At 50.8% G+C, this 25471-nt stretch overlaps 2 protein-coding genes and 2 long non-coding RNA genes across 6 annotated transcripts in view; 1 reads left to right on the top strand and 3 right to left on the bottom strand.

The window, feature by feature from the left end:
- LOC116533948 overlaps positions 1 to 10678 on the bottom strand; it is a 24497-nt gene extending 13819 nt beyond the window's left edge. The window contains exon 1 of the long non-coding RNA XR_004261530.1: positions 10668 to 10678. This is a non-coding gene — a long non-coding RNA (uncharacterized LOC116533948). The remainder of the gene's footprint in view (positions 1 to 10667) is intronic.
- Positions 4944 to 8685, bottom strand: LOC116533947 (cysteine-rich PAK1 inhibitor-like). The gene is made up of 2 exons (XM_032253858.1): positions 6512 to 8685; positions 4944 to 6406 (listed from the first exon to the last, which is right to left on the bottom strand). The coding sequence occupies exon 2, from the start codon at positions 6394 to 6396 to the stop codon at positions 5422 to 5424; it is 975 nt and encodes a 324-aa protein (XP_032109749.1). The 5' UTR covers positions 6397 to 6406; positions 6512 to 8685; the 3' UTR covers positions 4944 to 5421.
- TMEM271 (transmembrane protein 271) lies at positions 8786 to 10030 on the bottom strand. Its single transcript, XM_032253857.1, has one exon. It carries the CDS (start codon positions 10000 to 10002, stop codon positions 8875 to 8877), a length of 1128 nt encoding a protein of 375 aa, XP_032109748.1. The 5' UTR covers positions 10003 to 10030; the 3' UTR covers positions 8786 to 8874.
- Positions 10679 to 11085: 407 nt separating the features above from the next.
- On the top strand, positions 11086 to 24438 carry LOC116533951. 3 transcript variants are annotated; one of them, XR_004261534.1, is made up of 4 exons: positions 11086 to 11541; positions 12833 to 12946; positions 13252 to 13425; positions 13612 to 15472. It is a non-coding gene; the product is annotated as an uncharacterized LOC116533951 (long non-coding RNA). The 3 variants fall into 3 exon arrangements; XR_004261532.1 differs by lacking the exons at positions 13252 to 13425; positions 13612 to 15472 and adding an exon at positions 23931 to 24438; XR_004261533.1 differs by having other exon boundaries at positions 13252 to 15472.
- The last annotated feature ends 1033 nt before the right edge of the window (positions 24439 to 25471 follow it).

The following is a 25471-nucleotide window of genomic DNA, read 5'->3' on the forward strand; positions in this document are numbered from 1 at the left end:
CATCCCACCCCTGCATCTCACCCCCTGCATCCCACCCCTGCATCTCATCCCCTGCATCCCACCCCTGTATCTCATCCCCTGCATCTCAACCCCTGCATCTACCCCCTGCATCTCACTCCCTGCATCTCACCCCTGCATCCCAACCCTGCATCCCAACCCTGCATCCCAACCCTGCATCTCAGCCCCTGCATCCCAACCCTGCATCCCACCCCTGCATCCTACCCCCTGCATCCCACCCCCTGTATCTCAGCCCCTGCATCTACCCCCTGCATCTCACCCCTGCATCTCACCCCTGCATCCCATCCCTGCATCTCATCCCTTGCATCTCATCCCCTGCATCTAACCCCCTGCATCTCACCCACTGCATCTCACCTCCTGTATCCACCCCCTGCAGCCTACAACATGTATCCACCACCTGCATCTTTCCAGGTACATCTTAGCACCTGTGTCCCACCATGTACACCCTACTCCTGCATCCTATGACCTGCATATCATGTGCATGACTGGTTCTGCTGATGGAAGTTTAAGAGGATTCTAGTCCTGCCTTCAGAAGCTTAGGGGCTGACCAGGGGCCAGGCTGGAAGCTCAGCCACTTCTCTCTCTCAGGGAGTGGCTGGTCTGGTTGCTACAGGCTTCTGTGCAGGTGAATGTGTGCACATAAGGACCAGATGACTCCATGGGGAGGTGACTCTCAGGCCTTACTTTGAATAAAATGTTGGTGTTTTCCAGATAAAGAGGCAGGAAAGGGTGCTGTGTGTGGAGTGGACCCCCTAGGAGGGCTTAGAGGCTGGACATGGTGCCCCGGCAGGTCTGGGAGCTAGAGGGCAGTGTGCGGCTGAGGATGACCACAGCGAGGTCCCGTGGGTGGTCCTGTCTGTGACCTGAGGGGCCTGGAGAGCTCTTGGTGGGCCCAGAGGACAGGGCCTCCTGCCTGCTGCGTCCTGCCCAGCACTGCTGGCACTCAGCAGTTCGTGAAGAAATACTCACAGGCAAACTGGCTGTCCCGAAGAAGCCTTGGGACAGCCAGTTTGCCTGTGAGTATTTGGTGTTTGGTATGATGCTTTGCCACTCCTTGGGGAGACACTGGGCTGGCAGCAGGCTGAAGGTGCAGGCTTGCAGGCTCTGTGCTGTCTTCTGTCTTTCTGATGTCTCTTTCCCAAGCTCCTGGGGAGGGGGTGACACATGGTCCTGCCTCGGGGAGACCCCTGAGAAAGCATCTAATGCCCCTTTCCCAAGCTGCAGACCCAGGAGGTGGAGTCAGGCATGGCTGTGTGGACCAGGCATTTACAGTGTCTGGAGCCTCCTCTCATAAAAAGGGCTGAGAATCCTGCAACTGCAAAATGTACAGAAACACATGACCAGGTGGGAACGAGGTGGGGGCTGTGGTCCTGCTTCCCCCAAGGGCCAGTTATGCCTGGTGCAGGGTGGGGCTGGGAGGCCAGAGGACCTGGACACATGCCGGTGGCAAGTCCCTTCGCAGCTCTGTCTTCTCGTCTGTAAAGAGGGTGGCATTAGCCTTGTGAGGACGGACCGGGAGAACGGCATGACCACCAGAGCTGTGGACTTGTCGGCTGCTGTTGTAGCTGCCTCTGCTCCATCACTCCCACAGGTCCTGCCTGCACTGGTTGCGTTCCTTCTCCCCACCTCCCTGCATCCACCTCCAATCAGTCTCCTGCCTCCCCAGCCCATGCCGCCCTCTGCAGAGAAAGACACATGATCTCCTCCAAGTATTTCTGGCTTTGGCCTCAGCCTTAGCACTTTCCTGCTGTCCCCACTTGCCTGTCTTGTCCCATCCCTTAGCCCTTTGTCAGTATCAGAAGGCCAGGCCCATCTCAGGGATCCTTTCTTCCGCAGGGCCGTCCCCACCACACCCCTCAGGCCCCCCAACATTTGTCCAGGGACCACCAGCTTCACTGGTCACATGCATTTTCCTAGGTACCCACCAGGCAGGAGCCCCTTACCACTTCCTCCCTGGGCCCCACTTGCCCACAGCAAAGGCTGAAAAGTTGGCCTGAGGGCCCTCAAGGTTTTACTTTCCTTCCTCAGAAAAAGCACAGCTCTTGAAGTTTAGGGTAAACTGATCTGATCTGAGTTCTATGAAAATGCTCCATCAAGAATGGAGATGAAGGCAGGGTGCAGTGGCTCATGCCTGAAATCCCAGCACTTTGGGAGGCTGAGGTGGGTGGATCACTTGAAGTCAGGAGTTTGAGACCAGCCTGACCAACGTGGCAAAACCCCATCTCTATTAAAAATATGAAAATTAGCTGGGCATGATGTCAGGTGCCTGTAATCCCAGCTACTCAGAAGGCTGAGGCTGGAGAATCTCTTGAACCCAGGAGGCGGAGGTTGTGGTGAGCAGAGATCATGCCACTGCACTCCAGCCTGGGCAACAGAGGGCGTCTTTGTCTCAAAAAAAAAAAAATGGAGATGAAGAAAAGATCAGGCGATGACGTTCAGACAGTGTAAAAGGGAAATAGCAAACGTGGTAGGGCCGTGGCAGGTGCACAGAAGCTGGAGAACCCAGGCCCTGGAGGATGGGAGGATGGGGGATGCACAGCCCTCCAGGTGCCATTAGAAGTGTGGGCTGGGGCCTCCTGGGAGCCGCTGCCAACTCTGTGGGGGGCAAAGAGCCCTCCTGCCTTCAGTGCTCCTGGGCAGTCTGGCCGCTTGCTGCTGCATAGTCCACCAGAAACAAGATGATGACCGCACAGGTGGGAATGAAGGATTGTTTTTGTGGAGTACGTTGTATTTTAAAACGGATTTTATTGATCCAAAAAAGTTACATTCTGTTGAGGATCAACAGCAGATAAAAGGCAAAATGTAGATGATATCAGCCGAAGCCTGTCCAAGTGAAATCCACGTGAATAGATGGCTTCCCTGGCAAAGTGGAGGTTTTAAGAAGCTGCTATGGACCAGGTTCCATCATGGAGCCCTCAGGGTTTCTGCTGCCACCCCAAGAAGTCCTCAGGAGAATCCACCTGTGGGGACATAATGATATTTGCACACTTGTTTCCTACATTATTTTCTTCTTCCATTTTGTTGCTGTTTTTCTATTACATGCTGGAAGGCAGCAAGTTAAGCAAAGGCACCGGGCCACTGAGAAACTGAAGCAGCTGCCGTCAGGCCACTGCCTCTGCCTCATTTGAAAAGGCAGGTACATAAGCACACAAACAGCATATACTTATTTAAATCCCGGAATTCAGTTTTCTTAAGGTTTCTGCCTTTTAGAAATTTTCTCTCATATCTTAGTGAGAAAAATAATGATTTGGGGTAATGATGACTTTGAGGGCACTGAAGGGCACCACACCACTCAGCAAAGAGCTGGGCCTGAGGGTGACACGGGGTGCTGGCCTGGTCAGCACCAGAGTCCAGCGTAGCAGTGTGTGAGCACCATGGACCGGCCCCAGGGCCTAGAAACTCCTCCTGGCTCACCTGCCTCTCTGCATCCTCCACCCACTGCTCACCTGAACTCCAGCGCCCTCCCTGAACTGTTCCATCATGCTGTGCTGGCCCACAGGTGATGGCTGCCCCATTAGCCTTCTACTACACGGACAGGACAGAGCTTTCAGGGAACGTTAACGCAGCTCAGCACTGACAGGGCGCCCTCTCAGGGACATGCTCCTTTAGCGCTTATGCCGGTCCACAGCCAGGCCACAATGCCCTGGACAGGTTCCTCCTGCATCCTGGATGCTCCAGGCAGGGCCGCTGGCCTGGCTCTCAGATACTACCCAGGAGGCCATGTGTGTGCATGTACAAGTGTGCAGCCATGTGTGTATGTGCAGGTGTACTGTGTGTGCATGTGCATGTGTGTGAGCACAAATTTATATATACATACATGCATACATCCACACGCACAAGAATGTACCCATGTGTGTATGTGTGGGTGTACTCTGTGTGTGTGCATGTGTGTGAACACGTGTTCATATATACATGTATGCATACATGCACATGCACAAGCATGCACCTATCTGTGTATGCGCAGGTGTACTGTGTGTGTGCATGTGTGTGAGCACGTGTTGACATATACATGTATGCATACATGCACATGCACAAGCATGCACCTGTGTATGTGCAAGTGTATGGTGTGTGTGCACGTGTGTGAGCACGTGCTCATATATACAGGTAGGCATACATGCACGCACACAAGCATGCACCCGTGTGTGCATATATACATTCATGGCTTCCTCCTGAACTGCATCAGGACACCAACCAGGAGTAAAAATTTTCATCAAATTCAGTTTGATATTCACAACAAACAAGCGTCTGACCAATATTTAGAGATAAATGATTGTTTAATTGAATTTTCAGTCAAAAATCAAGGAAAGATGTTCAACCTCAGATATCTGAGGCCCTGGGAGCTCCATTCACTGATCTTAAAACACATGGCTTGCTTGGCGACCATGCTGCCCATTCTGCACACGACATCATGTGTTGCCTCTGCTAAGTTATCCCTTAAAGTCAACACCTAGCCAGCCACATGAGCTGCGAGCTCCTACCGCTGAGCCAAATCACAGCTTTGTGTTTAAAACAGTAACTTACCAACTCAGCATTTTTTCATGTAAAAATGCTAAAATTTGTTTAATTCTTTATCTCATCATCATAATAAACTCTTCTCAGGGAAGCAGAATACGACTCATTTTTAGAAAAGTCCAAGAACGGGCTGAGTGTGGTGGCTCATGCCTGTAATCTCAGCACTTTGGGAGGCTGAGGCGGTTGGATCACCTGAGGTCAGAAGTTTGAGACCAGCCTGGCCAACATGGTGAAACCCTGTCTCTACTAAAAATACAAAATTAGTTGGGCGTGGTGATGGGTGCCTGTAACCCCAGCTACTTGGGAGGCTGAGGGTGGAGAATCGCTTGAATCCAGGAGGCAGAGGTTGCGGTGAGCCAAGATCATGCCACTGCACTCCAGCCTGGGCAACAAGAGTGAGACTCCGTCTAAAAAGAGAGAAAGAAAGAGAGAGAGAGAGAGGTCCGAAAACTGACATTATTTTGCAAGTAGCACAAAGAACCCACTCTCAATCATTAACTTCAAGTTTTAAAAAGGTAGGATGAACATGCATGAAATTGCTGCTGTGAGCTGGATAACCTCAGCGTTCAGTGCTACAGCAGTAACCAGTAAGTCAGTGGTAACTAGGAAGGAAGGCTGATGTCTTCATGATGGTCCACTCATTTCCCTGAGAATTGATCTTTGGGGCAATTTGAGTTTAGGAGTATGTGGGATTCTATTTTCTCCGGTAAATTAAAAAAAAAATCAAACCTGGGTATTCCACATCAGCACATGAACACCTATGACAGTGGAACTAAGAATAGTCCTGGAACTAGGGACACTCAATCTTAAAACAACTCATCTAACTTTCTGGTCACATGGAAAAGGCCAGTTTGCCCCAGCTGGGTCTTTGTGCACTCCTGGATTTTCCTGCTACCCAGGCCAGGGAAGTGGACAAGGGGACAGGAGGGTGTGCACGCAGGGACAGGACAGGTGTGCATGCAGTGACAGGAGTGTGAGCACACAGTGACAGGAGGGTGTGCATGCAGGGACAGGAGTGTGAGGCACAATGACAGGAGGGTGTGTATGCAGTGACAGGAGGGTGTGCACACATTGACAGGAGGGTGTGCATGCAGTGTCAGGAGAGTGTGCACACAGGGGGCAGGACAGGCGTGCATGCAGTGACAAGTGTGAGCACACAGTGACAGGAGGGTGTGCATGTAGTGACAGGAGTGTGAGCGCACAGTGACAGGAAGGTGTGCACGCAGGGACAGGACAGGTGTGCATGCAGGGACAGGACAGGTGTGCATGCAGGGACAGGAGTGTGAGGCACAGTGACAGGAGGGTGTGCATGCAGGGACAGGAGTGTGAGCACATATTGACAGGAGGGTGTGCATGCAGTGACAGGATGGTGTGCACACAGGGACAGGACAGGCGTGCACGCAGTGACAAGTGTGAGCACACAGTGACAGGAGGGTGTGCATGCAGTGACAGGAGTGTTAGCGCACAGTGACAGGAGGGTGTGCATGCAGGGACAGGAAGGGTGAGCACGCAGTGACAGGAGGGTGTGCATACAGGGACAGGATGGGTGTGTACGCAGTGACAGGACAGGTGTGCATGCAGTGACAGGAGTGTGAGCACACAGTGACAGGAGGGTGTGCACGCAGTGACAGGATGGTGAGCACGCAGTGACAGGAGGTTGTGCGTGCAGGGACAGGATGGATGTGAACGCAGTGACAGGTCTGTGAGCATGCAGTGACAGGAGGTTGTGCATGCAGGGCGGGGTGGGTGTGCACGCAGGGACAGGAGGGTGTGCAAGCAGGGACAGGATGGGTGTGCACGCAGGGACAGGATGGGTGTGCATGCAGTGACAGGACGGTGAGAACGCAGTGACAGGAGGTTGTGCATGCAGGACAGGGTGGGGGTGCACACAGTGACAGGAGGGTGTGCATGCAGGGATAGGATTGGTGTGCATACAGTGACGGGGTATGCACATAACAGGAGGGTGTGCATGTGGTGATATGTGGGTGTGCACGCAGGGACAGGAGGGTGTGCCCAAGGGCACAGGAGGGTGTGCAACCTGCTCCTGGCTGTGGCCTCTGCCCCCAACTATGTTCTACCTTCTGTTTTGTCCCAAGAAACGCCTGACACTTTAGAGAGGTCACTGATCTTGATCACAAATTTGAAAGACTCATAAGGCATCTAACATTTTAAGCTGTACAAAACAATTAAGACTAAACACCTTGGAAAACAAAAAGCACACAGGAGGTTTGACTTTTTGCACCCGTGCTGCCCATGCATTTGCTCCTGCCAGGGCAGCGCCTGGCAGCCTTCTGTAGGGAGCCACCAAGTGCCCACCCCCAGGAGACCCACCTGGCTGCCCCTGCTGTGTAGCTCTGGAAGGCTGGCCTTGTAGCCACCTGAGAGGCCTCTGCTTAGGAAGCAGGAGGCCCCTGGCTATGCCGTGCTGATTGGATGCAGGCAGACAGAGGGAAGTATCTTAAAAGTCACAGTGCGATCACAGTCTGCCAGCGATCAGTTTTGCCTAGGTTGGTGACTGCTGGGCTGGTTGTCCTGAGGCAGGAGAGGACTGGGCCTTGAGGACAACAGGGACCAATCAGGTCATGTCCTCTGTCTGGCTGGACCTCCTCTCTCACTCTACCACTCAGGGATGCCTATTATGGGCCGCTATCTGAAGAGGCCTGAGGATGAAAACCTAGGAAACTGGCTGTGAGTGATTCTTTGTCCTCCAGCAGCATCCACATAGCAAGGAGAGGACACTGGCCTGAGCTTCGCAGTGACTGAGCAGGCATCAGCAGGCACAGGTTTGCCAGCTCTGGAGATCAGCCCTCTGAATGGTGACAGGTCTCACTTCTCATCATGAAATGGAGCTGAAGCCTCCTCCCTCTTGTGGCCTCTGCAGCAGCAGGGCAGCCCAGCCAGGGGCCAGCTGGGACGGGCCTTGGTCACCAGAGATACAGAGAGCTCTGGCTTTGGGCAACTAGGGGCTGAGGAGAGGCCTCACTCCAGAGCCTGCAGCTGAAAACTATGCTCCATCCTTAAATTTGGCTACTTTTTCCTGCTATTAGTAGACTTCTGTACACAATACAGATATTACACGTGGTTTCTGTAGCTTCTCTCTCCTAACTGCTCTGAGCTGGCACTCACCCCGCAGAGCACCGGCTGCCTCCGCTCCCCCAGCAAGAGGTACACATCTTTTCCACCAGGTTGTGGCTCTGCTCCCAGCTGTGAGATCACCTTTTCCCAAGACTTGGAGCTGGCCTGGCTCCCAGCCAACCCCTCAGACAGATGGAAACACACTCCACCAGCATATGGAACTCATTTCATATCATGTGTGAAAATACACACACACATATCCTGATCATTTAAAAGTATGACCTTCACATCAATTAAGGCTATTATGGGGTACATTTTAAATGAAAGGCTATCATACTCAAAATTACCAGATTAATGAGTTACCAAGAAAATTATCTATGCCAGAAAAACTATGACTGATTTTCCAAAATAGGATTAGATTGTTCATATGTATTAACCAAAAATAAGTTCTGCTTTGCAGTCGAAACCACACAACCAGTTTCCAAAAAGAGAACTGTATGGGACGTGGCATCAGTGTCTCTGCACACACAGAAAGTTAGCTTCAGAAAGAGGTTGGATCCAGTCAACTAGCTAGCAGAATACAACTGTTCAAACAACTCAACATTTGTCCGACCAAATGCAACCATTTCCCCCCACGCTGACTTGTGTGTAGACATCCTCTAATTCCAATTCGATGCATAATCTCCAATAACATAGCCATTAATTTAATAAAGGAACTCACCAATTTTAAATTGCAATAAATTTACCAAACATTTTCACTGTTTATGGAGAGCTTTACAGTAAGAAAGTATCAACAAAAGCAGGCACATCCGTGTACAAAGTGTTGCTGTTGGGTGTTTTCACTTCTTCTTTCCTGAATTACCAGCTGCTTTGCGTCTCTGTCCTGTCGGCGGCGCGCTCTTCCTCCGCGGGAAGTCGCCGTCCCGGGGCGGGCGCTCGCTCCGTCCCCCTCGCCTCGGACCACCAGGCAGAGCCGCCCCAGGGTTTGGACTTGCCAAGAAAAGTGCGGTCGGGCCAGTCAAGCCCAAACATTTATTGTAAACTTGGAAATGGAGTCCAGATATGAACGACACAGATAAGAAGAGAAACCTCCCCGATACAGAAATGGTCACACCAGGGACCCCCTCCTGTGGTCACGGAGCCCCGCAGAGGGGCTACGTGGAAGAGGCGGCGCCCCTGAGGCCTGGCCCGGGCCCCCGCCCCGCCGCCCGTCCTCCCTCTCCGCGGGGGTCCTGAGCGGGGCGCAGGGTGGGGGTCCGTCCCGCGGGCTCAGCAGGCCGCCCGGCTGGTCTCCCAGGGCCGCGGCGTCTCGCAGGGCGGCCGGCAGCAGTAGGGGTAGGAGGCGTTGAGGTCGGGGTCCGAGGGCGCGTACCCCGGCAGCTCCACCGACGGGTGCCCCCCGCAGCGCACCTCCGCGCCCGCCTCGTCCAGCGCGTGGAGGACGCCCACGTTGATGTAGGAGACCGCGTGGTGCGCCGCGAAGCCCGCGCAGTCCCCGGGGGCGGCCAGGTCCGAGTCCTCCGGGGACAGGATGGAGGCCTCGCTCGGCCGCGGCTGCAGCCGCCGCCCCCGCCGACCCCTCCGGCCCCGGCGCGCCCGAGAGGCGGGCGGCTGCGCGCGGAGCCCGGAGCCACCGCGGGGCCGCGCCAGGGCCCGGCCTCCCCTCCGCCGTCCGCGCCGACCGCGCCGGGCCTGAGACGACCGGTAGTTCTTGACCAGCAGGAGGCTGAGCAGGCCCAGCAGGCACTCGAGCGAGTTGAAGACGGTGGAGAGCACCAGGCCGCGCTGGTAGTCCTTGAGCTGCCGGCACTTGGCGGACGTGGCGCTGTCCAGGGTGCTGCGGGAACGCGGGGCGCCGGGGGCCGCGCCGGGGGCCGAACCCGGGGCTGCGCCGGGTGGGGCCGAGCCGGACGCCCGCGGGGGCAGGCAGTAGTGCGAGTACTTGCGCTCTACCAGCGACACCGTGTCGCCGTCGATCACTGCGCCCGCGAAGGCGCTGAGGACCCCGAGCATGAAGACGAGGACGCCGAGCAGGAGCAGGTTCTGGCTGCTCACCGGGCCCGGGGCCCCGGCCGCGGCCCCCGGCTCCCCAGGCGCGGCCTCGGCAGCTCCCGCGGAGGCCGCGGGGACCCCCAGACCCGGGCCCGGCTCCGGCCCCGCGAGGGGCGCTTCCCGGGGCCCGCAGCAGAGCAGGGCGGCGCCAAGCAGCGAGAGGCCGGCGGCCAGCAGCAGCCCCGAGTAGAAGGCGCCGGCGGCGGCCCCCAGGCGGAACGGCTCCCCGCGCAGCTCCGAGCCCAGCGAGAAGCACTTGAGGCCGACGGCGGCGGCGCTGAGCGCGCAGGCGAGCAGGAGGCAGGAGGAGAGCGCGGCGCAGGCCCCGCGGACGCTCCACTTCATCCTCCGCGCCCGAGCCGGCCCGCACCCCGCGCGCCCGCCGCCGCCCGCCGCCGCCCCCGCCGCCTGCGCCTCCTCCCGGCGCCGCGCGGCCGGACCGCCGGCCTCCTCCTCATCCTCCCGCGTCCTCCCGGGCCCGCGCCGCCGCCGCCGGAGCCCGCATCATCCGCCTCCCGCCGCCGCCGCCGCCGCCGCGACCCCGCGCCGGGAACGGATGCGGCGCCGAGGACCGCAGGGCGCGCGCGCCCCCTCCCCAGCCGGCGGCGCCCCTCCCAGGACGCTCCCCCCCGCCCCCCACCCCGCCCGCCGCCCCGCGCGCCTAGCCCTGGCGCCGCCCTTCCCCGCCCCCGGCAGCCCCCGCCGCCCCCGGGACGCCCCTCCGCCACCTCCTCCGGTACCCGGGCCCCAAGCCGCGTCTCTCCGCCCTCCTTCCCTATCCGCGCCCCTCTCCGGCGCGGGCCGCTGCGGGAACGCCGCCCTCCACCCCCAGCTTTCTCTCTCTCTCTCTCTCTCTCCCCCCTCTCTCTCTCCCTCTCCCCCCCTCTCTCTCTCCCTCTCTGTCCTCCCCCCCTCGGACCCCCTGGGCCCCACCCCCGGCGCTCCCCACCGCTCGGCGCCCCTGCGTCTGCGCTCCCCTGTCTCCCCTAGCCTCTGGGTCTGGGCCGCACTTCCCACCCACCCGCCTGTCAGCGGCCTGTGGAAGTTATGGGGGTGCAGGGAGCAGGGAGAGAGGAGCTCTTGTGCTATGGGGGAGTGGGTATGCGGGAGAGCCTGGGTTAAAGAAGGGGAAAGGGGGAGCCTGGGAGAGGAGGGAGGAAAGGAGGAGAGCTCGGGTGCTGGGCTGAGGGGAAGGAGCCCGGGAAGGGAGGGGGAGGGGGCGGGTGCTGGGGGGGAAGGAGCCGGGGGGAGGGGGACAGGTGCTGGGGGGGAAGGAACCCAGAGGAGGGAGGGGGAGAAAAGCCCGGGTGCTGGGGGCGGAAGGAGCCCCGGGAGAAGGGGGAGGGGACCGGGTGTTTGGCGGGGCAGGGGGAGGGGAGAAGAGTTCAGGGCATGGGGGAGGGAGCCGGGTGCTGGGGGGGAGGAAGGAGCCCGGGGAGGGAGAGGGAGGAGGGAGCCAGGGAGGGGGTTGTCCAAGGGAGGGGGACGGTCAGGGTCTCTGGGAAGTGCTGACGTGTGCCCGCGTGCGGTGTGTCGCTTCTGGGCGCGTGTGGGGCGTGTAGTGTGTTTCGTGTGTGGTGTGTGCATGTGCGTGTGCGCGCGCGTGTGTGCGGGTGGGCCGTGTGCGTGTGCGCGCGGTTCGGGATAAGCAGGGGCGCTGACTTTTAGGACTAGCCATTTGAACCAAGCTGGAGGTGACGTCTTAGGCAGAACCGTGGATGAGTCTCGTTTGGTTTTAGTCTACAAAGCTCTTCTGGATCAGACAGGAATTTTCCCCAGACGCGGGTGCACGTGAATTAATTCATCAGAAGGCGGTTCACGGCTTGAGTGAGGGGGACGAGGGCGGCAAATTCCTCCGCCTCATTCCTACCCTGACGATTCAAGGTGGGTGAGGGGAAGGCCGGGGTGGCTGGTGGGTGGGGTGGGAGAAGGTCACCTCCCCGGCCTCTCTGGGCCCTCCTGCCTCTTCCTGAGAGGAGCTCGCCTCGGCCCCTTGGTTGGGGGGTGGGGGCGTCTCCGGAAGGGCCTCGGCCCAGCAGCTGGGCCTGCACTCCTGGTCCCTTCCAGTTCGTTTCTGCTGCGGCGGCAGAGAGGCTGGGGAGCCGATGACTCACCCTCCTGGCTAATTGCGGCGTTAAATAACTTTGCGCCGGATTCGGTGGCTGCAGCCAGGGAAAGCGCTCCGCGCGCGGGGGAGGTGCAGGTTCGCGCTGAGAACGCACCTCGGTCCCCGTCACCAACCTTAGCAAGTTCTGGCCTGTGGAGCCTGCGCCCAGAGTGCACAGCTTCAAGGCCCTGAAGGGCACGGCGTGTCCCGTGGTGCCCGGTGGACCTGGGCAGAGCCCCCAGAGACCCTGTCTGAAGGAAGCGGCACCCACAGGTTTCAGGCAGTGCGGGCGCAGGCCCCTCGCCCACCTTCACGGAAGCCATCTGCCCATGTGAATCTATGCGAAGGCCCTTCCTGCGCTCCCTGGACATGTGCGTGGGATTTACTTCAACGGCGATAGCTGCGAGGGGGACGAGCATGTTTCACTGTATTTTTAGCAGAGAATGCAGATTTTAGAACCTCGCGAACGCTCCTGCGTCCCTGCACGATGACTCGCCAGAGCAGTGGGAATAGTGACCCTTCCTTTGCATTGATGGTGCATAGGTTTTCAAAGGACAGTGTGTAAATCGACTTGTATAATAATCGTGGCACCCACGCGCGCCAGCAGACTTACCATGAGCTGACTTCCACTGATTATTTCAGTTTCCAGGGAAACGAGGTTTGCAGCCACCTCCGGTAAGGGCGGAGCGGCCTCTCCATTCCCAATGCGGGAAGGCTGCTGCAGCCACAATGATTAGGCTTTGAAGGAGGAAGTGAACTGATGAGGCCTCATCCTGCCCCCTCCCAGAAGGTTGGGGGTGGAAAGATGGGGCTGTGCCCTCTGAGGGCAAGGAGAAATAGCTTGGAGGGGGTTCTGCCATCAGAAGTCCCATAGGAGGCAGGTCAGTCCTGCAGAATTTCTCCCCAGCCTGGCCTCTAGACGCCTCGATGCCTCCCCAGCTCCTCACAAGACGCCTCCATGCCACTGACGCCTGTTCCTGCCACGGGCCCTTTGCACCTGCGGCTGCTGCAGCCTGGGTGTGTCACCTCTCCACATCCCCACCCGGTGTCTGCCTTTACATTTCATAGGTGCTCGCTTCACCCCACGCAGGAGTAACTCAGTTTTGTGGGATCCCACTGCCCTCCAGGTGCCGCTCCGAATGCTCCACACAGCTTTTCATTCAGTCCTTGCAGCTTGCTAAGGTAGGCGGCCCCACTGTCCTCACAGAGGCTTCTCAGGCATGAGCCAGTGACTGGTGCACCGCCTCCCTGCCCTCCCCTGCCAGGGTAGACGGTCCTCCATAACAGCCAGGACTTCCCTGTGGTCCAAAGTTGTGTGTCCCTGCCAGACTGGGAGCTCAGCGCACTGCAGTCCTGTCCATCTACTCCCCCCCACAGCCCATCAGGATCTGGCTTTGCCCCAGCTGTGTGGAATGAATGCATGAACAAATGAGTGGGTGGGTGGCTCAACTTGTGACAGGGCAGAAAAGTCCGCTGGTTCTGCTCAGAGGCGCTTGGGCCAGGTGAGGCAGGCCACCAGGCAGGCAGACAGGCCCCCCGTCTCCGTGTTGAGGGTGGGGAAGGGACTCTGTGAGGGCAGGCGAATGCCCCAGCAGCAGGAACATCAAGAGCAGAGGCCCTGGAGGAGACCCCCGGGAGCTGGCGCACAGAAAAGTCCCCAGGTAGGAGGGGCAGAGTGAGGGCAATACCATCAGGCAGCAGGTGCCCACCCAGAAGGGTCTTTGAGCCTTGCTGGGAAGTTCAGGCTTTACCCTGCAGATAAGGGATGAGGCCCTGCCTGGTGTGTCTGGAAGGAGCCCTGCCGCTGGGGAGCAGGTGGGTGGCTGCCCATCACGGTGCAATCACAGCTTTGCCTGCTCATCTCCCCTGCCATCTCCCATCACTTCCTCACGCTCTGCAGATGGTCAGTGATGTTCCTGAGTGAGTGACATTGGGTTGGCAGAGAGGGGAGGGGAGTCTGTGGCCCAGTCATGCAGAGCTTCCTTGTGCAGTCTGTTGAGCTCACAGGGACCCTTCAAGAGCCCTTCTCTCTTAGGGTTGGCCTCTGCACTTGAGCTGGGTTCTGACACTTAAAATCAGAAGTGGAATTGGAAGCAGAAGCAGGCACATGTGGAACGCTGATTCCATTGCTTTCTGGCAGAATCCCGTCCCCCAGACCCACCTGTGAAACCTCCTCCTGACCCTTGACCCCACTCCATGAGGGGACCTCAGGAAGCTGCAGGCTTGTCTGGTGATTTTCGGGGCCCAGGGCTCAGGGCTCAGAGAGGGGCACCCACCTCAGAAAGAAGCACCACACTCATGAGAAATGACTTTGATAGGTTGTTGGGGAAAGAGGAGTTATTTTAAAAATCACAGAGCCCATCATGTGCCAGCACGTTCACACAGGGCATGTAGTCCCTGCAGCCGCCTCTGTGCTGGGGCCACGTCCTGTCCTAACGACAAGGAACCGAAGCCCAGAGACGGTGTCAAAAACACTCGTGAGGTTTTTTCTGATTACAACAGCAATTGTGTTAATCCAAGAATATTTTTCCTATCAAATGTAAACTTTATTTTAATATTTACATATTTATGAGCATTTAAAATGCAGTCTCCTAGAATATTGACTTCAATTAATATTGAAGTCAATATTAATTGAATTTGGCTGATTCTAATTATTTTTACTAATTTGTTTATCACTTCACTTTTTAGTACTTTGGTTTTTTTGAGATGGAGTCTTGCTGTCCCCCAGGCTGGAGTGCAGTGGTGTGATCTCACCTCACTGCAATCTCCACCTCCCGGGTTCAAGTGATTCTCCTGCTTCAGCCTCCTGAGTAGCTGGGACTACAGGCACCTGCCACCACACCTAGCTAATTTTTGTGTTTTTTAGTAGCGACGGGGTTTCACATGTTGGCCAGGCTGGTCTCAAACTCCTGACTTCAGATGATCTGCCCACCTTAGCCTCCCAAAGTGCTGGGATTACAGGCATGAGCCATGAGGACTGGCATCTTTTTAGTACTTTTATCCTTTATTTGTCTAACGACCTAAATACCCAACATTTTAAATTATTAATCTTCACCCTCTCTTCTCCGAGAACAATCACTATTGATCTTCCACTGACACAGCCACAGTGTGTGCATCTCTGTAACTCTGCACAGCTGGTGATTTATTGAAAGAACTTACTCGGAAAACCACAGCCAGTGAGTTCTTGGAGACACAATAATGCGCCTTAATTATTGGCTTAACAGCTTTTGTCTTGTGAAATGTAATGGATCCACAGAAGCATCATAAAGTATACATGTAATAGCCTAATGACTTATAAATGAATATCTGTATACTTCCCACCCAAAAAACAAGAATATCGCAGAATTTGAGTACACAACCCACACAGCCTCCCTCCCACCAGAGCTTCTGCTGAGTTCATGTGAAATCACTTTCCTGCATTTTTTTTTATACTTTTATCACCTTGACATGCCTCCCTAACCGTTCTAGTTTGATTTTGCCTGGTTTGTGAACTTTACATTAATGGAATCATATCTGGCTTCTTTCATTCAACTTTGTGTCTGCAAAATGTTTCTGTGTTGCACGCAACGGTGGCTGATTCATCGCTGGTTACTGATTCACTGCATGAACACGACACAGTTTATTATCCACTTTGCTGCCGATGAACATTTATTTCTAGCTTGGGAATATTATGAATAAATTATGAGCCTTCTTATTTGTGTGCCCTGATGTACTTGGACGTGCATTTTTGTGGTATGTACTTAGCGAAATTGCTGGCTCATGAGTATACCTATCTTCAGGCATTACTTTGTGTGCCTTTTATATTGAGACACAATTTATGTGCAATAGCAATCATTCATGTTAAGAGTACAACTCAGTGAATTTAGACAACTGTACACCTTGGTATGAGTCACTACTGCCGAGGTCACCCAGCACTGTCCCAACTCTCCCCCAGTTCCCTTTGCAGGCATCCTCTCCCTCCATTCTGGGCACAGGCAACTATGACCTGCCCTCTTAGTATAGAATTTCACAGACATAGACTCATGCAGCGCAGAGTCTTTCATGTCTGGCTTTCTTCAGCGGGCAAAACGCTTGGAGACTTTTCCATGTTGCTGCATGAATCAATGGATTGCTTGTTTTTGTCGCTGAATAGAATTCCATCAACATTTGTTTACTCATCCATGAAATGATGGACATTTGGTGTTTTTCCATCTGAGATTGATATGAATAATGCTGCTATTGTCATTCAAGGACAAGTCTTCTGTGAACATCTGTTTTCACTTCTCTTGGGTACATCCTCAGAAGTAGTATTGCTGGATTGTATCAAAAGTTAATATTTAACTTTGAAGAAACTGACAGACAGTTTTTCAGCATGGCTGCACCATTTTGCATTCCCAGACTAATGTGTGAAGCTCCTGATGCCCCACGCCCTCACCAGCCCACGCTGTTGTCAGTCTTAATCATGCTGACCGTTCTGGTGGGCTTTCAGTGGTATCCCATTGCGTTTTGATTCGCATTACCTTGATGACTAATAGTGTTGAGCCTTTCATGTATCTCTAGTAACGAGTCTATTCTAATCCTTTGCCAATTTTTAAAAAGTTGGGTTGTCTTCTTGTAATTGAGTAATAAGAATTCCTTACATGTTCTGAACATAAGTTACTTATCAGATAAATGTTTCGCAAGTATTCTCTCCGAGGCTTTGACCTACCTTCTCATCTTCTTATTAACATCTTGTAAAAAGCAAAACTTTTCCATTTTGATGACATCCAATCATTACTTTTTTCTTTTGTGGTTTTTGTGTACTATTTAGGAAATAATTGTCAAACTAAGATTACAAATATTTTCTTGTCTTTCAGAAGTTTTGTAGTGGTAGCACTTAAGTATACATCTGTGATCCACTTTAATTAATGTTTGCATGTGGTGTGATGTAATAGTCAAGGTTTTTATTTTTGCACATGGATATCCACTTTTTCCAGTACCAAAATTTGAAAATAATCACCATTATCATTAACTTACCTTGGCGCTTTTATTCAAAATCAGTTGACTGGAAAATATGGATTGATTTCTAGGCTCTCAGATCTGACCCATTGACTTATGTATCTTTTTTTTTTTTTTTTTTTTATGAAATCTCACTTTTCTTGCTCAGGCTGAAGTGCAGTGGCACAATCTCGGCTCACTGCAACCTCCACCTCCCAGGTTCAAGTGATTCTCTTGTCTTAGCCTCCTGAGTAGCTGGGATTACAGGCACATGCCACCATGCCCGGCTGATTTTTTGTATTTTTAGTAGAGACGGGGTTTCACCATGTTGGTCAGGCTGTTCTTGAACTCCTGACCTTGCGATCCACCCACCTTGGCCTCCCAAAGTGCTGGGATTACAGGCGTGAGCCACCACGCCTGCCATGTCTGTTCTTATTTGAACACCACAGTACCTGGATTGTTGTAGCTCCATAGTGAATGCTGGAATCAGGTAATGTAAGTCCTCCAACATTTTTCCTCTTTTTCAAAATAATTTGCCGATTTTAAGTCTTTTATATATAATCCATACAGATTTTAGACCCAGCTTGTCAATTTCTACCGGAAAATGTCTGTCAGGATTTCGACTGAGATTGTATTGAACATATATCTTAATTTGGGGATAAATAGTATGTTAGCAATATTGAATCTTCTACATTTATTTAGTCTTCATTAATTTATCTCATCAATATTTTGTAGTTTTCAGTGCACAGGCTTTGCACACATTTTGTTAAATTTTCCTATAAAGATTTCATTTTTAATATTTTTTATTTTGTAAGTGTTACTTTAAAGAAATAAGACACCCTCGTTATTTTTTTTTTTTCTGTGTGTGTTTTTTCTCTTTTTTCTTTTTTCTTTTTTATAGAGACGAAGTCTCACCATATTGTCCAGGCTGGTCTTGAACTCCTGGGCTCAAGCAATCCTCCCACTTCAGCTTCCCAAAGTGCTGGGATTACAGGCAGGAGCCACCATGCCCAACCAGATACCCTCATTAGATTTTTGTGTCTATTCTTATTTCTTTAGAGTAAAATTTACTTTAATAAATGTTCCTATATACATATATAGTATTAATATAAAATTGTTTGTTACTAGTATATATAAATACAATTAACTTTTTAGATTGCCCTCTTGCCCTGTGACATTGCTGAATTCACTAATTCTAGCAGCTGCTTTTGTGTATTTGGTAAGATTTTTCTACATAGAAAATCATGCCACAGGTAAATAGAACCCATTTTACTGCTTCCTTTTCAAACTGCATGCTTTTTTTTCTTGCTTTATTGCATTGGCTAGGTCCTCATGCATAATAGTGAATAGAAATAATGAGAGTAAACACCCTTGCCCTGTTTCTTCTCTTAGTGGGAAACCATTTGGCCTTTCACCCTTAAGTATAATGTAAGCTGTAATTTTTTTATAGATGCCTTTTATCAGGTTGAAATCTATTTCTATCTTGTTGAGTGTTTCTATCATGAATAGTTGAGGAGTCTTGTCAAATGCTTTTTTTCCTTATCTGCTGAGATTAAAATACGGTTATTTTCTTTTTCATCCTGTTAGTATGATGAATTGCACTAACTGAGTTTCAAATGTCCAACCAAGCTTGTACTCCTGAGATGAAGCCCACTTGGTGACATGTATTCTTAATCTATAATGGATATGACTTGCTGTTCTTTTGTTGAGGATTTTTGTGTTTAAGTTAATGAGGATAATATTTGTAGTTTTATTTTCTCATAATGTTTTTGTCTTTGTTTAGTGTCAGAGAAATGCTGACTTCATAAAGTGAGCTGGGAAGTTCTCCCTTGTTTTCTCTTTTCTGTAAAATAATTGTATAGAATTGGTGTTCTTTCTTCCTTAAGTGTTTAGCAGAATTCACTTGCAAAGCCATCTGGGGTTGAAGTCTTCTTTGGGAATGGCTTTAACTATAAATTCAATTCCTTTAACGGATTTAAGGCTATTAAGGTTATATAATTTTTTTCTTGAATGAGCTTTAGTGTCCTGTGTTTTTCAAGGAATTTTTCCATTTTATTTAAGCTTTTAGATTTGTTGGCATAAAGTTGTCCCGATACCTCCTTAGACATTACGACTTTTACTGTATATAAAACATACCTCAATAAAGCTGAAAAAATAAAATGCAAAAAAATCCCTTTTGGTCAGGCACAGTGGCTCATGACTGTAATCCCAGCACTTTGGGAGGCTGACGCAGGTGAATCACCTGAGGTCAGGAATTCAAGACCAGCCTGGCCAACATGCCGAAACCCCACCTCTACTAAAAATACAAAAATTAGCCAGGCATGGTGACAGAGCCTGTAATCCCAGCTACTTGGGAGACTGAGGCAGGAGAATCACTTGAACCCAGGAGGCAGAGGTTTCAGTGAGACAAGATCGTGCACTACACTCCAGCCTGGGAAACAATAGCGAGACTCCATCGCAAAAAAAAAAGAATCCTTTTTTATTCATTTTTATCTATAGGATCTGTAACGAAGTCCCCTCTTTCATTTCTGATATTGGTAATTCATGGGTTTGTTGTTGTTGTTGTTGTTTTGTTTGTTTTTTGAGACAGAGTCTTGCTCTGTCACCAGGCTGGAGTGCAATGGTGCAATCACGGCTCACTGCAACCTCCGCCTCCCAGGTTCAAGTGATTCTCCTGTCTCACTCAGCCTCCCGAGTAGCTGGGATTATAGGTGCCCGCCACCACGCCCAGCTAATTTTTGTATTTCTAGTAGAGATGGGGTTTCACCATGTTGGCCAGGATGGTCTTGATCTCTTGACCTTGTGATCCGCGCACCTCACTCTCACAAAGTGCTGGGATTACAGGCGTGAGCCACCATGCCCAGCCTCTTGTGTTCTCTTTTTTCTAAATTTGGCTACAGATTTATCAGTGATATTGATCATTTCAAAAAATTAGCTTTTGGTTTCATTCATATCTATATTGTGTTTTCTGCTCCTTGGCTGATTTCCGCTCTTTGGGTTATTATTTCCTGTTTCTGCCTTCTTTGGCTTTGGTTTTCCCTTCTTTTCCTACTTCTGATTTGAGACCTTTCTTATTTTCTTATATAATTTTTAATGCTATAAATTTTGCTTTAAACATTTCCTGAATTATATTCCACAATTTTCCTTATGTTATGTTTTCACTATTATTCTGGTAAAAATATTTTCTAGTGATATTTGTGATTTCTTCTTTGACCCTTTGGTGTTTAGAAGCAAGTTAATTTCTAGACATTTGGGGTCCTTTCTGGATGAGTTGTTGTTGCAGATTTCTAATTTATTGCTGTTGCGGTCTGGAAACACTCTGTAAGATGTTGATCTTTTGCAGTCTGTTGAGACAAGCGTGTGGTCTGTCTTGATGAATGTCTCACACATGGCGGAAAGAGTGTTCGTTCTGGAGTTGTTGGTGATTATGTTCTCTAAATGTCAAGTTCAGCTTGTAGTGTTGTTTGAATCTTCTGTATACCTTTTTCTTTTTGTCTACTTGTTCTATTACTGAGAACAGCGTGTTAAATCTCCAGCTGTGATCGTAGATTGTCTATTTTCCCTTTGGTTTTATTAGATTCTGTTTATATATTTTGGCATACTGTTACTAGATGTGTATATGTTTGTAGTTGTATATTTCTATTGTACTGAACAGGAACTATCCTTTTTTGTCTCTTAAAACTCATTCTATTGAAGAATAATTTGTGTGCGATTGATACAGTATTACAGGCCATGTGCAGTGGCTCATGCTTGTAATTCCAGCACTTTGAGAAGCTGAGGCAGGAGGAATGCTTGAGGCCAGGAGTTTGAGACCAGCCTGGGCAATATAGTGAGACCATCTCTACCAAAAAAAAAAAAAAAAAGTTTAGGAAACCAGCCAAGCATAATGATATGTGCCTGTAGTTCTACATAGAAGGCTGCAGCAGGAGGATCGCTTGAACCTAAGAGTTGGAGGTTGCAGTGAACTCTGATCACACCACTGCAGTCCAGGCTGGATGACAGAATAAGGCCCTGTCTTAAAACACACACACACACACACACACACACACACACACACCCTCAGCTATGACAGCTCTCTTAACGCTAGCTGTTTGCATGGTATATAATCTTGAAGACAACATAAGGTTGGTTCTTGCTTTCTTAAGTCAGCCTGACCATTTGTGCCTTTTGCTTGGGGTACTTCATTTATGTTTGATGCAATTATTTAAATGGTTGTAGTTACATGGTATTCTCTGTCTCATCTATGTTTTGTTCCTCAGTTTATTCTTTCTTGCCTTTTATTCATTCATTAATGTTATATCTTCTTTGGACATATTTGTCTTCCCTCATTAGTGGGAGTAAATTTCCATATCATTATTTTATCCATTAATACCAAGCTGCACTGTTTGCTCAAATTTACACCCACGTCCCTTTCTTAATTACCTTTTTCAATCTTTTAACTTTTGTTTTTTAAAATTTTATGTCTCTCTAAGTTTTCTGGTTATATCCATTCCATCTCCTTCTACATATTCTTATTTTATAAATGGCAGGCAGCAAGCTTGCCCATAGACATGGCACAAAGGAGAAAGCCGGCTTCGTGAAAGGTGGGAGGAGGCTCATCCCTGCTGCCTGGCCCTGCACCTGCTCCTCCAGCAGCTCGAATCCATTTCTTACCATCCAGTCTTCACCCTCAGCAACCCAACTGGAGCCACTCAAGACCCATGAGCCAAACGGATGACCATCATTACTTCGAACAAGATGGCCTTGCAATTCCAGGTCACAGCTGCCTGCTGCCCGCAGAGGAATGACTCACCCCAAATCCAGATTCCACCATGCATGGCCATCAAACATGAGGCCATCTGGGGACATGTCATGGGGACTGGGTGGATATAAGTCACATTTCTAGCTACCTTTGGAAAACCTTTCTGTGTGTGATGAAAGGTGGTACCCAGCTTCTGGACTTGGAGTTTGGATTTCGGTTTCTAGCTGCCCTGAAACATGCTTGGGACACAGGCTTGGAAGATGGAGCAGCAAGGAAGCAGCATCTCAGCATCACGGTCTGCGCAGAGGGGCAGCGTTTGGCAGCTTCCGAGGCCAACTTCTCAGCAGAGGATCCCTGTGCCTGAGGACACAGTGTCCAGAGGTGCTGGGTGGGGCGGGGGATATGGTAACTGGGAAACAGCCCTGAGCCGAGTTCCTATCCCTCCCAGCTGGGTAGCGAGGATTCAGGAGTTTGCAGAGCTCTGCCTGACACTGTGCTCAGGCGTGGCCTGGGCAGTGTCTTCGCATCATCAGCAAAGGCATCTGGGCTTTCTCCTGTTGGTCCTGGTGGCCCCCTCCATCATCCCTCCACGCGTGAGTCCCTCTTTTGTCATGTGCCTACGCTGTGTACATCAGGCTGGGGACACGCAGGCCTGACTGAGCATGGTGAGATCTAGAATTTACGCGTCATTCAGTGAATGTTCTTTAGATTCTTGTTCAACATTTATTTGGTAAGAAGTAGGTAAAAGTTTCCACTGATAAAGACCTTACGCTTTCTCAGTAACCTTATGTCCCGGCTGTCCTTTTGCTCACACCTTTGAGCTTTTCTCGCTGTACGAGTCAGCGTCCTCTAGGGGGACGGGGCTAATAGGGTAGACGCATCTGTGAAGGGGGTTTCTGAGGAGAACTGACTACACGATCACGAGGTGAGGTCCCACCATAGGCCGTGTGCAAGCTGAGGCGCCAGGAAGCCAGTCCGAGGCCCAAAACCTCAACAGCAGGGACGCCGACAGCACCGCTGTGTCTGCGGCCGAAGCCCCGAGAGCCCCTGACAAACCACCAGGGTGAGTCCAGGAGCCCCACAGCTGAAGAACTTGGAGTCCGAGGTTGGAGGGCAGGAAGCATCCCGCACGGGAGAAAGACGGAGGCTGGGAGACTCAGCCAGTCCAGTCCTTCCACGTTCCTCTGCCTGCTCTATCCCGGCCGCGCCGGCAGCTGATGAGATGGTGCCCACCCCGACGGAGGGTGGGTCTGCCTCTCCCAGTCCACTGACTCAAATGGTAATCTCCTTTGGCAGCACCCTCACAGACACACCCAGGATCAGTGCTTTGCATCCTTCAATCCAGTCAAGTTTGGGTTGGATGATGACACTCAGTATTAGTATTAACCATCACACTCCCCAACTCAAAAAAGCAAAGAAAGAAACAAAATCCCCCAAAACACAACTATTTCTCAAGAGTGTTTGTAAGCCGTGCAGGACTTGCCTAGGGCTGCAAGGGTATGGTGGTTTCTAGGCACACAGCACCTCCGGAGAAAATTTCCATCATCTTTTCTCCTGCCACACCTCCCTCCCAGCCTCACGAAGGTGGGGCTCCCGCTCCCGACTGGATCCCACCGTTCAGTCTTCCAAGCACCTCCTTTCTGGACCTCCCTCAGGTTTCCTATAATCCAGCGCAGCTCTGTCCCCCCAGCTCCTGTCTTCAAGCTTGAGCAGCTCCTTCCAGCATCTCTAGGCCATCAGACACCACCTTAGAAAGTTTTGGGGATATTTTAAAAATGAATTTGTCTTTTATGAGTTCAAGTTCAAACTAAGGGAGTCAATTTACTCACTAGTTTTTCTATTTCTGTGTAACAAATTTCACCATTTCAGTAACTTAACACAAATGCATTCCCTCCCTCCCTCCCTTCCTCCCTTCCTTTTTCTTTCTTTCCTGACGGAGTTTCACTCTGGCTGTGCAGGCTGGAATGCATTGGCACAATCTCAGCTCACCGAAACCTCTGCCTCCCAGATTCAAGCGATTCTCCTGCCTCAGCCTCCCAAGTAGTTGGGATAACAGATGCCTGCCACCACGCCTGGCTAATTTTGTATTTTTAGTAGAGACGGGGTTTCATCATGTTGGCCAGGCTGGTTTCAAACTCCTGACCTCAGGTGATCCACCCACCTAGGCCTCCCAAAGTGCTAGATTTCCAGGCATAAGCCACTGTGCCCGGCCCTCTCTCCACTTTCTATGGGGTCAGCTGAGTCCTCTGCTTCTTGCCCTGCCAGGCTGAAATCAAGGCATCACCCACAGCTCTGATCTCATCTGAGGCATGAGGGTCTCCTCAGGGTTGTTCTGGTTGTTGATTTGTCAACAATCAGTTGTAGGGCTGAGGCCCTCACCCCCACCCCCTCAGAGGTCACCACCCTTCCCCAGTGGCCCACATGTGGCAGTGTGTGTCCTTCCTGCTTCTGCTTCTGCTCTCCTCTCAGGACTCACCTGATGAGGCCAGGCCTACCAGAGGAACCCAGGAGCCGGTGCGTGCTGGAGTTGGCTGGCACTGGCTCCCGGATGGATTGCTGCACTGCCAGGAGCTTTGCAGGCCAGTTATTAGATGCAGACATTGCTGAAAATTAAATGATATGTACTTGCAATAAATAAAGCCTACTTAAAACATAGGAAATAAATACTTGAAGCCATCACTTTCTAATTATTTTACTACATTTTCCATCACCTACGCACGTGAGGTCACTGATGTCAGTTGTAGCTGTAGGGGTAAAAGTTGTAATGGGCTTCCACGATCTCTTCCCAGTGCTGTGCTCAGTGACTTCATGTGTGGCTCAAAGTCGGCCACGATGGGGGCATTTACACCACAGAAATTGGCAAATGCTACGAATGCAGGTTTGATTGTTGTTTTATTGACTGTCTAGATTGAATAAAATTATGGGAAAATATGAGTAATGTAGATTAAAGTTAAACGTGTTGCGGCTGTAACCATTACATTGTGAAGAATACCAAAAATTAAGGAAATGTTCTTCTAGTATTAGAAAACTATCCTCTGGTTCAGAAGAGGCACTCATGTCATTGATGAAGTGACATTCCAATGCCTTTTTTATTTCAATTCTCTTTCACTCATTAACATAAATGAAAATATGAACCACGTTCAACTCAGAGCTGCACTGTTCATTAATAATGTGAGCAAGTTCTCTGCTGGGTCAGATGATAATCAGGCATTTGTTCAGAGCCTAATTTTGTGACACCATTGTTGGTGACAGAATTATAAAACTTGAGGGTGGGCCAGGTGCAGTGGCTCATGGCTATAATCCTGGCACTTTGGGAGGCCGAGGTTGGCAGATCACTTGAGGTCAGGAGTTCGAGACCAGCCTGGCCAACATGGCAAAACCCCTTTTCTACTAAAAATACAAAAATTAGCCAGGCGCAGTGGTGCACACCTGTAATCCAAGCTACTTGGGAGGCTGAGGCAGGAGAATCACTTGAATCCAGGTGCCAGAGGTTGCAGTGAGCTGAGATTGTGCCACTGCACTCCAGACTTGGTGACAGAGCAAGACTCCATCTCAAAAAAAACAAAAAACTGAGAGTGAATTGTGTAAGAAATAGCAAGTCACACTGGAGCGAGAGGTACAAAACAAAAATGATAAATATTTTAGCTTAAAATATGTTATTTCTAAAATTATATGAAGAAATTAGTAATGGGAATTTTTATGTTAACTCTCAAGTAGTAGCATGAATTTTAATAACAAAATTATTTTTCAAATTTTTAATATAAATTAAAATATGAACTACATTCAACTCAGAGCTGCACTGTTCATAAATGTGAGCAAGTTCTCTGCTGGGTCAGATGATAATCAGGCATTTGTTCAGAGCCTAATTTTGTAACATGGTTGTTGGTGATAGAATTATAAAAACTGAGGGTGGGCCAGGCACAGTGGCTCATGGCCCTAAACTACCAAGAAAACAGATTAACTTATGTTTTTTAAGTGTGATTATGGTTAAAAAGAAAAAAAATAAAAGA

Source organism: Sapajus apella, unplaced genomic scaffold (assembly GCF_009761245.1).
Source record: "Sapajus apella isolate SASKATOON/1434 unplaced genomic scaffold, GSC_monkey_1.0 scaffold85, whole genome shotgun sequence".
In the NCBI taxonomy this organism is placed as follows: Eukaryota; Metazoa; Chordata; class Mammalia; order Primates; family Cebidae; genus Sapajus; species Sapajus apella.

What these genes read in the sequence shown, in the direction of transcription:
- TMEM271 (XM_032253857.1), bottom strand. Translation starts at nt 10,002, where the DNA reads ATGAAGTGGAGCGTCCGCGGGGCCTGCGCCGCGCTCTCCTCCTGCCTC.
- LOC116533947 (XM_032253858.1), bottom strand. Translation starts at nt 6,396, where the DNA reads ATGCACAACCTCCTGTCACTGCGTTCTCACCGTCCTGTCACTGCATGC.